The sequence below is a fragment of the Patella vulgata genome, chromosome 8 (assembly GCF_932274485.2).
Source record: "Patella vulgata chromosome 8, xgPatVulg1.2, whole genome shotgun sequence".
NCBI classification, from domain to species: domain Eukaryota; kingdom Metazoa; phylum Mollusca; class Gastropoda; family Patellidae; genus Patella; species Patella vulgata.
The window spans coordinates 15,942,371-15,955,213 of NC_065886.2; the positions used below are offsets into that span (position 1 = coordinate 15,942,371).

The 12,843-nt window shown below is 39.2% G+C and overlaps 2 protein-coding genes across 2 annotated transcripts; both read left to right on the forward strand.

Annotated features, from left to right (window-relative positions):
- Positions 1–3,516: 3,516 nt before the first annotated feature.
- Positions 3,517–4,418, forward strand: LOC126830784 (tubulin alpha-2/alpha-4 chain). Its single transcript, XM_050561185.2, is given in 2 exon segments — positions 3,517–4,294; positions 4,296–4,418. Coding segments are annotated over 2 exon segments (864 nt in total). The 5' UTR covers positions 3,517–3,553.
- A 5,315-nt stretch (positions 4,419–9,733) lies between these two features.
- Positions 9,734–11,083, forward strand: LOC126830786 (tubulin alpha-2/alpha-4 chain-like). Its single transcript, XM_050561187.2, has one exon. The coding sequence runs from the start codon at positions 9,770–9,772 to the stop codon at positions 11,081–11,083; it is 1,314 nt and encodes a 437-aa protein (XP_050417144.1). The 5' UTR covers positions 9,734–9,769.
- The last annotated feature ends 1,760 nt before the right edge of the window (positions 11,084–12,843 follow it).

Sequence of the window (12,843 nt, forward strand, 5' to 3'; positions counted from 1 at the left end):
AAGATTATGAAGAAGTTGGTGTTGATTCTGTAGAAGGTGAAGGAGAAGAAGAAGGTGGTGAAGAATATTAGACAATGTCTGTGATAAAATAAAACATTTTAATAGAAATTGTATTTGGTTTTATATTTGGTTTTATCAGTTTCCTCGTCATTACAATGATTTACGTCTCATTCGAATTACTTGGTATTGAGGTCAATGTTCTAGCGAATTGCCCAGCTGGATCTTACGTGGCCTGTCGTGTTTCCATGGGTTTTCCCATTTTTTGAAAGCCAAACGAATAAGCGAATGGTATATGACAAAAGACCTAGTATCGCGTGGAAGGTAACGCCCATTTCAGTGGTTATTTTACGACAGTATTTTACTTTGATCTTTATGGCCGTATTATATATGGACAAGAATTTGTCCTCCAACCCATACAGGGGTCCTTCAATTTCTAGTCCTAGTATAATCCAGACATATATCATATTAAAAGTCCATCTCAACATACAGGAGGGTTAGGATGGGGTTTAGGCCCCGTGTTAGGTATCTAAACCCCCCAAAATAAAATTAACCTTCTGGGATTGTTGTGGGTGTTTTAGCCGAGCACAGCACGAAAACGCCGACCGTAATATATGCCCTTTCTGGATGTCTTTCAAATCAACAAACACTTCCTCTACTGAAAATCCGGCAGCATGTCTTAATGTGATGTATCATGAGCAGCAGGCTACCCTACCCCGTACAAACTAAACGTGACCTGAGACCAGAAGATGTCCTTACAGCTTCCCCACTCCCCTTCTGTCGGCGTCCCTGAAGTCAAATGGAATGGGATTTGACGTCCTATTGTTATTCTCCGACTGGTCTGATGAAGACGGCCCGAAGGTAAATATAAAAGACATTAATTCCATATCCATGAAGGTCATTTATCGAGTTAAAATAAAACATCACAACTTGATGGTTTAGGTTCCAGGTCCGCTCTTCGCCTTTCAATGGTAACACCTGCGCGATCGATACGAAAATTTGAATGAAAATTATTTAGTGCATGTAAAATATCCCTTTGTGTCGGAAGTACTACTGGGTAAACATCTCTCGTCGTAAATCATTTACAAAAATACCATGAAATATAGATTAGAATATGGTCACAGTGTTTACTCTCGTTTTACTATTTTTCGATGGATTATAAATTTTACTGGGGCATTGCAGCCGCCAGAAGTATGCCATGAGGGCAATTTTGCCTTAATAATAATACTAATTATGACACTATTTACGAAGGATTGAAGATTAGACTATAATATCCTTTCTAACATTCTGCCGTTCGTAGAAAATATAATACAAAAGATATAGCCCAATAAATAACATATCACAATAATTTACAATAGAGAGGAAAAGATATTAGACAAAAGCAGCTTTAACACAGAAAGTTTAAATACATAGATATAACATGTATTAACAAATATACAATATATGTACATGCTTATAATATAGAGATACACAAAATGCATATTAAAAGAGATATAGAAAAAAGGTTATAGAAAAAGAAAGATAAAGAGCTTACAGTTCTCGCTATAATAGTTTAAATAATAGATAATGTAACGGGAATATGCTGAAAATTTCAGTCAAATTACTTAATTCAGAGCCGAGGAAGTCATTTTAATAACACTGTAGCCTCGATTGCCATTGTTACTGTTGTTATGATAATAAACAAAGTTTTAATTAACCACGTTTACGGTTTATCAATACGGTTGTTGAACGCCAGATCGGATTCAAATCAGTCCCATCAGGTAGCCCCCCCCCCCCACACACACACCCCCCGTAAAAAGGTTTAGCCCCTCCTCCCCCCCATACGACCGTCAAAAAACTGTCAACCATAACAAAAACCCTAGATATACAGTGTCCGTCAATTTTACAGCACCCCTGAGAACACTTCCCGTCCCCTCGTTGCTCTGAGCTAGTTACGGACCTGAGCGTATCCCACTTTTAACTATATGATTATTTGGTCTGAGATTGGTAAGTTTATTGTTAAGATGATTATAAGGAGTTTGATAGTAAGGTAAATAATCAGGGCATTGCTTTAGCAACATTTTATACATATATATCGATTAGACATTTACGATTGTAAGAATTTGTCCAGGTTAAATTTCGTCAGTATGTTTAAACATGCATTATGCAAGAGCAAAATCTGCTTATTACAAGTCTTTCTTTAGGCCTGAAATGTTATCTAAATTATCAATTAGACATTAATTAACTTATCCAGACCATAATAAATTCTCGATGTCAAGGCTAGCCTTCGATGTTGGCTGGATTAGATTCCTATATGCCGCTAACGGCTATTGATAATTAAATCAATAAAAGTGGATAATCGAGACTATGCTGTTTATAATAATGATTTTAGTAATGATATCCGAGACTATGCAAAAATTTCACCCGCTTCTTTCTCGGCTCATAGTGGATCAATTTGACTGAAATATTCAGCAAATTACCTTTACACTATCTAGTTTTTAACTTTTATAGCGAGAACTGCCATCTCTTTATCTTATCTCACATAATGTATCTTTAATACTTAGAATTAATTTTGAAGCCATTATTTGCTGTTGAGAAAGACGATCAAGGGATTTATCGCCACAACTGCCCCATATTGGGGAAAACTGGCATTGTAAAAAAGGATTCAGCATGAAGCTGGTAGATATTTTTATAATTTAATGGCAGTTGAAATAGTTTCTGGATTAATTTGTTTTAGAAATATACTTGATATGACCTTCCGGATTACTCTTCGTTAAATGTCAACTACAAACGGCTCTTTTACGTTGTCAAGTGGGAACCACGCTGGAAATTAATGTCGAAGCTGGCCACTGGGAGATCCCAGTGTGTGGGCCTGTGTCTTACTGATCGAGCCCCGTGGCCCGAAACACTTTTGCCTGTCTGTATAAATAAATAAATATGTTACGCTAGAAGATTACCTCATTAGATTAACGGCTCTTATATTATTATACCAATCAGTAATAGTAGTGTGTATTTATAATTAGCTCCCTTTGTTTCTCTAGCGACCACAGTTTCTGTGTTTGTAACTAAGACTAAGGATGTTTAAAGGGTTACTAATGTTACTATAGACAACAATTATTACACTATATAAACTACGAACTGTGGAGTTCATGTCATCATTTAGTTTAACTTGCCTTCTGACAAACATCTGTCATAGCAAGCTGTTATTTATTTCATATCGTTGACGACAAACTTTAATCTTCAAAATGGTAAGTGATCATTTTAATAATTTCTTTACGAAGTAACATTTTATTTTTACATCGTATCTTTGGTTTTTCGGCTTTAATTGGTATCAGTCTTTCACTTAAACACGGGCGTCACTGTAGTAATATCAAGTAATGAATTCCATTATACATTACAAAAAAAAAATTCTAGACGCAAATATGAGACATTTCTAATTGAGGGATGGTGGGTGAAATCCTTGTTAGTTTGTTAACAAATTAAGCAGAAAAATAATAAACTAAATATTGACAATATTTTTTAAAAATTTTTCTAGCGTGAGTGTATCTCTGTTCATATCGGTCAAGCTGGTGTCCAGATGGGCAATGCCTGTTGGGAGTTGTACTGTTTGGAACATGGAATCCAACCCGATGGTCAGATGCCATCAGATAAAACTATTGGTGGAGGAGACGATTCCTTCAACACATTCTTCAGTGAAACGGGTGCTGGTAAACATGTACCAAGAGCTGTGTTTGTTGACTTGGAACCAACCGTTGTAGATGAAGTAAGAACTGGTACATACCGCCAACTCTTCCATCCTGAGCAACTCATCACCGGTAAAGAAGACGCCGCCAATAACTACGCTCGAGGTCACTACACCGTGGGTAAAGAAATCATTGATCTGGTTCTCGACAGAATCAGGAAATTGGCTGATCAATGTACTGGTCTTCAGGGATTCCTCATCTTCCACAGTTTTGGTGGTGGAACCGGTTCTGGTTTCTCATCTCTTCTCATGGAAAGATTGAGTGTTGATTATGGCAAGAAATCCAAGTTAGAATTCGCCATTTACCCAGCCCCACAAATTTCCACTGCTGTGGTTGAACCCTACAACTCTATCCTGACCACCCACACCACCTTAGAACATTCTGACTGTGCCTTTATGGTTGATAATGAAGCTATTTATGACATCTGTCGCCGTAACTTAGATATTGAACGTCCAACCTACACCAACCTGAATCGTTTAATTGGGCAGATCGTCAGCTCCATCACCGCCTCTCTACGATTTGATGGTGCTCTTAATGTTGATCTTACTGAGTTCCAGACCAACTTGGTTCCCTACCCACGTATCCATTTCCCTCTTGCTACCTATGCCCCAGTCATCTCTGCCGAGAAAGCCTACCATGAACAACTGACCGTGGCTGAAATCACCAACGCCTGTTTTGAACCAGCCAACCAGATGGTAAAATGTGATCCTCGTCATGGCAAGTACATGTCTTGTTGTATGTTGTACCGAGGAGATGTTGTTCCCAAGGATGTCAATGCAGCCATCGCCACCATCAAGACCAAGAGAACCATCCAATTTGTTGACTGGTGCCCAACTGGTTTTAAAGTCGGTATCAACTACCAACCACCAACTGTTGTACCAGGAGGAGATTTAGCCAAAGTACAGAGAGCTGTTTGTATGTTGAGTAACACAACTGCCATTGCCGAGGCCTGGGCTCGTCTAGATCACAAATTTGATCTTATGTACGCTAAAAGGGCTTTCGTCCACTGGTATGTCGGTGAAGGTATGGAAGAAGGTGAATTCTCTGAAGCTAGAGAAGATTTGGCTGCTCTAGAGAAAGATTATGAAGAAGTTGGTGTTGATTCTGTTGAAGGTGAAGGAGAAGAAGAAGGTGGAGAAGAATATTAGATAATGTTTGTGATTAAATAAATATTGTTAGTTTTATTTGGTTTGATGTTTCTTTTATTAGTTTCCTGTACATATAATACAATGCTTTTACATCTCATTCGAATTACTAGGTCTTAAGGTCAATGTTCTGGAGAGTTCTTCATTGATGTACTGCCTATGCAATGTAAGTTCGATCCCACCCCTATACGTAAACATTATCGCATTATCGGGTGTCTAAAAGAGTTTTCTCCCAATTTTGAAGAATCCTATAGAGATAATTTCATTGTGTTAAACCCTAAATGACCTAGTAACCAATGAACGTTAGGCTCAACTTCTCTTTCGCATTTGAATTCACATAATTATGTTATTGACTTTAGTGGTTATTTTGTACATCAGTGTGTATTATAGACGTCGAGATGGATGGGCGAATGGCTAGCGCGTGCGCATTGTATCATAAGGTCTGCCATTGAGTCAACAGGTGTGGTTTTGATTCCGCGGTTGTATGTGACAAGGAATACGGTCCCCTGTGCAACCTCATGGGTTTTTTCCGGGTCATCCCGTTTCCTCCCACTAATAAAGACCCCTACGCGCCAGCGAATTATTGAAATAAAATTGAACCATATGTCAGTCCCGAAATAACCTTGTTTACGTCGAGTGGACGTAACCCCCCCCCCCCCCTCTCTCTCTCTGTATTTAGACAAAAGTTTGTCTCTTTCCAACCCATACAGAGATGGTTCTATTTTTAGTCGCGGACACAGTCCGTAACGCCGACCATTTTTACTCTCTCTAGACGCCCCCCCCCCCGCCAAATCTACCTAAAACCCAATATCAAGACCTGGCCCCGAGTTCACAAAGCATTCTCAGACTTAAGTTAAGAATTTACTCAAAATTGCTTGCCTTATTTTAACTCAAATACATCCCTTTATAAAACTTATGTTGTATTAATGCATTAAATACATCAATAAGAAACTATGTGTAAAGTTTTGTGTTTCTGGATCAAAGATATTTCTCATAATCAGTGATTGAAAGTTGAGTAAATTCTTAACTTAAGTCTGAGAATGCTTTGTGAACTCGGGGCCTGATATCATGAGCAGGTTACCTGTGCTCCGGTGATCCTAAAGCTAAATGTGTCAGCACTGGACATGTATCTAGCTGTTGAACTAAACCCGTCCGTTTCCACATCTGCTTCCCTCTTTTCATTCGGGTTTAACATCTGTGCGCCTCAAAAATAAAATAATCTAGTCGTTTGGTTGGAAAGAACAAAGGTTTAGTGCACGTAAAAGATCCCTTCTGTAGGAAGCAATACTGACTGGGTAAACTTTCTCGTCGCAATACATAAAATAAAGACAACTATAACAAAACGAAATGTCCTACTGTTCTTCTTCAAATGAGCTAATAATGACGCACATACAGTGTGTTATGAGGGCAATTGTGCTCGGACAACGGCGCTATAAACTACTCTTATAATGGATTCAAACGACTTTGACGTGTCCTTACCATTCCTTCAATCCAGATGAAACTCTTTCAGCCAACACTGGTATAGAATCCTTACGCATTGAGCCACCGCGGACTCAAACCTTGTGCTCCATATTCAGTCTTAATTATGCAATTTGTTACGGGTGTCGATCACGAGGTAGGGTATTTGTACTCTTGCCTTACACGTGATATCACTAACCATTAATAACACAGGGTGGATGTTGATTTGTGCTATTCATTTGATCATATATTGGATAATATATCTATTGATGTACATCTATATCGGTAAGACGTTTATTGGAAAATATATATGATCTATATTATTGATATATAACATGATTGTGTCTGCTATCGATACAGATCTTGGTCCAACACAAGGCACTTGGAGTATTTCATGTCTATCATACTCCAGCAGCGCTCACAGATATGCCCAACGTTTTGTAGACACCTAGTAGCATTGACTTTGTGTTAGGTTTTAGAATCAGTTTTGTATAGCTTCGCTTCCCTTCCACTGCAAAAGACGCCAACGCGTAAGCTAATTAATGTGTGAAGTGGATGTTAAACCACGTATGATTGGATTGTCTCTCTGTATACATAAATAAATCTGTCACACTAGAAGATTATTTTATTATGTTGACGGTTCTTATATAATACATGTGCACGTAAAAGATCCCATGACAGTTTGAATTCCATATAAGAGTAGACCGTAGTGCAAAATTTCCCTCGTAGCACACTGTATGGCGTATACCTGTCTTCATAAGCCCAGTTCGGGAGCAGAACAGTAGGACGTTAAACCCCATTTCATTTCATTTCATTTGCCTTCCTCCCATCCGAAGGACTGGATGTTGTTCCTTACCAGCCTGTCCACGCTGGAAAATCTCGAGAAGTTTCCTCGGCCAACACCGATATCTAAGCTGAGAGATCCCAGTGTGTGGGTCAGTGTCTTACTGATCGAGCCACCGGGGCCCGAAACTCTTTTGTCTCTTATTATAAATAAATAAATCTGTTACACTAGAAGATTATCCCATTAGATTAACGGCTCTTATATTATTATACCAATCAGTATTAGTACAGATTATTACACTAACGTTTCTGTGTAGTAACAATGAGCTCCCTTTGTTTCTCTATTTAAATCACTAATTGATCAAAGTTTGTTTTATATTGGCCAAATTTTACAAATCTGTTATTAAAAAAGACGATTTACATATCAGGTTAATGTGTGTCTGTGTGTCGCCTACAGGCCACAATTCTTAAGTGATCCTCTTGAAACTTTACATACTTATTCCTTATACCCTAAGGATGATATCTATTGTTTTTGGTGCATGCCCGATCCCCAGGGCCAGAGCCACGCCCTTATTGTATTTATTTGTTTGTCGTCTACAGGCCGCATTTCTTAACGTATCATCTTGAAACTTTGCATACGTATTCTTTGTACTCTAAGAAACATCGCTATCGTTTGGGGTGCATGTCCAACCCCCAGGAGAAGAGCCGCGCCCATTTTCTTTTCGTGTGTCTGTGTGTCGCCTAGTGGCCACAATTCTTAATCGATCCCTATTGGTTTTTTTCGTGCATGCCCGACCACCAGTGGCAAAGCCACGCCCATTTCTTGAATTTATTTGTTTGTCATCTGCAGACCGCATTTCTTAACGTATCGCCTTGAAACTTTGCATACGCATTCCTTCTATCCTAAGGAACATCCCTATTGTTTGTGGTAAATGCCCAACCCCCAGGGACAGAGCCACGCCTATTTTCTTTTTGTGTGTATGTATGTCACTTACAGCCCGCAATGCTTAATCGATCGCCTTGAAAACTTTTTTACACTTTTTCCTTATACTCTAAGGCTGACATATATTTTTGGGGGTGCACGCCCGACCCCCTGGGACAGAGCCACGCCCAATGTCTGTGTGTCTTTTGTGTCGCCTACAGGCCGCAATTCTTAACAGATCCTTTTGAAACTTTGCATACCTATTCCTTATACCCCAAGGATGCCCCCTATTGATGTTGTAAATTCAATAACAGTTTGGTATTTATTTATATTGTTCCATATCCAACCCCCAGGGACAGAGCCACACTCAATTTTTGTATTTATCGTCTACAGGCTGCAATTCTGAATGGATCATCTTGGAACATTGCATGTTTATTCCTTATACCGTAAAGACAGTAACTATTTATTTTGGTGCTTGCCCGACCACCTGGGGCAGTGTCACACCCACTTTTTTGTTAATAGTTTGTCTGTAAATTTGGCAAAACAAATCCAACGCCTAGACTTCTTTGCCTCTTGTCATATTACAGCCATTTCATATTTCATTCTCTTAAACATACATTCTGCAAGAGCTAAATCTGCTTATTGTAGGTCTTTCTTTAGGCCTGAAATGTTATCTAAATTATTAATTAGACATTAATTAACCTATCCAGACCATAATCAACTCTAGATGGCATCGCTAGCTTCCTTCTCGATTAAACGATTAAGTGGATAATCGAGACTATGCTGTGGACCAATTTGAATGAAATTTTCAGCAAATTGGCTTTACGTTATCTAGTTTTTAATTATTATAGTGAGAACTGCCAACTCGTTATCGAATCTCCCATAATGTATCTTTAATTTTAAAAAGTACCATATCAATCAAAACTGAAATGTGGGCGTATATTGCAGCGTTAGTGATGCTCTCGTTAAAAATTGAATGGAAATCGCTTTATATGATTAAAATTACAAAGAATATAGCCACACGCCCTTTAATTAATTATTAATCTCGTTTGAATTATTGGCAGAAATTTGTCGTTATATTATAACACAGAGTTGGTTTCTCTATTAGGTTATAATCCGTTGGCTACAATTAGCACAGATTATATCACCCCTTGTTGACGACAGTTTCTGAAAAGTTTTGTCAATATATATGACTAGGTGATCGCTGGTTCTGTGTTTGTAACTAAGATTAAGGGTGTTTAATGGGTTACTGTAGACAACAATTATTACAGTATATAAACTACGAACTGTGGGGTTCAAGTCATCATTTACTTTAACTTGCCTTCTGACAAACATCAGTTATAGCAAGCTGTTATTTTATTTATTTGACGACAAACTTTTATCTTTAATATGGTAAGTTCTTTTTTTAATAATTTCTTTATGACGTATTTTGTTGTAGATTTACGTTCAGGCCAGTTCAGGTGTCAACTTTAATAATGACGTCACAGTAGTAAGATCACCCTGAAACAACAAGTTATGAATGCCCAGTACAGGGCAGTATGCAAATTCTAGAGTACTTGAATCCAATGTGGGCATCGGGTAGGACGGCATATATAATTGAGGGATGGGGGAATCAAAGACGAATCTGTTTGTAAATAAATTCATCACGTTTATCCTAAAATAACTTCAATGAACATTATTTTATTTTTTATCTTTTTTAGCGCGAGTGTATCTCTGTTCATGTCGGCCAAGCTGGTGTCCAGATGGGTAATGCCTGTTGGGAGCTGTACTGTTTAGAACATGGAATCCAACCCGATGGTCAGATGCCATCAGATAAAACTATTGGTGGAGGAGACGATTCCTTCAACACATTCTTCAGTGAAACGGGTGCTGGTAAACATGTACCAAGAGCTGTGTTTGTTGACTTGGAACCAACCGTTGTAGATGAAGTAAGAACTGGTACATATCGCCAACTCTTCCATCCTGAACAACTCATCACCGGTAAAGAAGACGCCGCCAATAACTACGCTCGAGGTCACTACACCGTGGGTAAAGAAATCATTGATCTGGTTCTCGACAGAATCAGGAAATTGGCTGATCAATGTACTGGTCTTCAGGGATTCCTCATCTTCCACAGTTTTGGTGGTGGAACCGGTTCTGGTTTCTCATCTCTTCTCATGGAAAGATTGAGTGTCGACTATGGCAAGAAATCCAAGTTAGAATTCGCCATTTACCCAGCCCCACAAATTTCCACTGCTGTGGTTGAACCCTACAACTCTATCCTGACCACCCACACCACCTTAGAACATTCTGACTGTGCCTTTATGGTTGATAATGAAGCTATTTATGACATCTGCCGCCGTAACTTGGATATTGAACGTCCAACCTACACCAATCTGAATCGTTTAATTGGGCAGATCGTCAGCTCCATCACCGCCTCTCTACGATTTGATGGTGCTCTTAATGTTGATCTTACTGAGTTCCAGACCAACTTGGTTCCCTACCCACGTATCCATTTCCCTCTTGCTACCTATGCCCCTGTCATTTCTGCGGAGAAAGCTTATCATGAACAACTGACCGTGGCTGAAATCACCAACGCCTGTTTTGAACCCGCCAACCAGATGGTAAAATGTGATCCTCGTCATGGCAAGTACATGTCTTGTTGTATGTTATACCGAGGAGATGTTGTTCCCAAGGATGTCAATGCTGCCATCGCCACCATCAAGACCAAGAGAACCATCCAATTTGTTGATTGGTGTCCAACTGGTTTTAAAGTAGGTATCAACTACCAACCACCAACTGTTGTACCAGGAGGTGATTTAGCCAAGGTACAGAGAGCTGTTTGTATGTTGAGTAACACAACTGCCATTGCCGAGGCCTGGGCTCGTCTAGATCATAAATTTGATCTGATGTACGCTAAAAGGGCTTTCGTCCACTGGTATGTCGGTGAAGGTATGGAAGAAGGGGAATTCTCCGAAGCTAGAGAAGATTTGGCTGCTCTAGAGAAAGATTATGAAGAAGTTGGTGTTGATTCTGTTGAAGGTGAAGGAGAAGAAGAAGGTGGAGAAGAATATTAGATAATGTTTGTGATTAAATAAATAATGTTAATTTTATTTGGTTTGATGTTTCTTTTATTAGTTTCCTGTACATATAATACAATGATTTAACATCTCACTCGAATTACTAGGTCTTAAGGTCCATGTTCTAGAGAGTTGTTCAACTCGATCTACTATCTATGCAATGTAAGTTCGATCCCACCCCTGGACGTAAACATTGTCGCATCGTCGGGTGTCTAATTTTGAATAATCGTATATATAAAGAGATAATTTCATTGTGTTAAACCCTAAAGGACCTAGAACCCATTTGAATTCACATAATTATGTTATTGACTTCAGTGGTTATTTTGTACCTCAGTGTGTATTATAGACGTCGAGATGAATGACCGAATGGTTAGGCCGTGCACATTGTATCATAAGGTCTGTCATTGAGTCAACTGGCCTGGTTTCGATTCCCCAGTTGTATGTGACAAGGAGCAGGGTCGCCTGTCCAACCTCGTGGGTTTTCTTCGGGTCCCCTGGTTTCCCCCCACTGCTAAAGACCCCTACGAGCAAGCTAATAAGTGTAATAAAATTGAACCATATGTTAGTCCTGAAATGACCTAGATTGTGCCGAACGGACGTTAAACCTCATTTCTCTCTCTGTGTGTGTATTATAGATAGACAAGAGTCTTCTCTTCCAAACCATACAGAGATGCCACAATTTTTAGATGCGGACACTGTCCGAAACGCCGACCAATTGTACCCTCTCTCGCCCCCCCCCCCCCGGCCAAATTAAACGAAAACCCCATAAAAAATTTTTTTTTATCTTTATGACCGTATTTAATACCCCAGAGTTTGTTTTCTTCTAACCCATACATAGATGTTTCAATTTGTAGTGGCGGACAGAGTACGTAACGCCGACCTGTCATGAGCAGGTTACCTGTGCACTGAGTTTAGAGGGGGTCGTGCAGTTAACCCTGCCCAGGTGATCCTAAAGCTAAATGTATCAGTGCTGGTCGTGTATCGTATAGTCCTGTTGAGCTAGGCTGGTCCGTTTCCTCACCGGCTTCCCTCTTTTCAGGTTTAACACCTGTGCGACCGAAAATAAAATAATCTAGTCGATTGAAAGAATCCGTACACGCACAAAGGTTTAGTTCACGTAAAAGATCCTTCTGTAGAAAGCAGTCCTGATTGGTTAAACCTTTTCGCCGTAATACATAAAATAAAGACAAATTCTGTAAAAAAAAATGAAATGTCCTACTGTTCTCCTTCGAATGAGATAAAGATGACGGGCATACAGTGTGTTATGGGAGCAATTGTGCTCGGACAGCGGCGCTATGACCTACTCTTGTAATGGATTCAAACGACTTTTACGTGTACACCGCGTCCTAACCGAACACAATTTAATATATGTTGTCCTCCTTCATCAACAAACGTTGGGTGGGAGTTAGGGGGCATTTAGCTGCAATTTTTAGCCGAGATAATTCTTATCTACGGCTGCAATTAGGTTCAGTTGCAAAATTTTCAACACATATAATCATAGTTAGCATGGAAATAAGTGATTATGTTACAAATAGTGAAGAGTGGAACACAGAAATCTTAATTTCATCATGCCGAATAGTTTTTCTGTATTTTCGAGTGATATCATATCACGTGATTTTGGTACATAGCAGTTGGGTTAAATGAAATCGCATAATTATGCGGTAAGGTTTCACCTTTATTTCAATGAGAATTGGTTTATTATATGTTAAGCTATGTACAGTACAGTTTGGGGTCGGTGTTATTGGAAATTAAGGGAG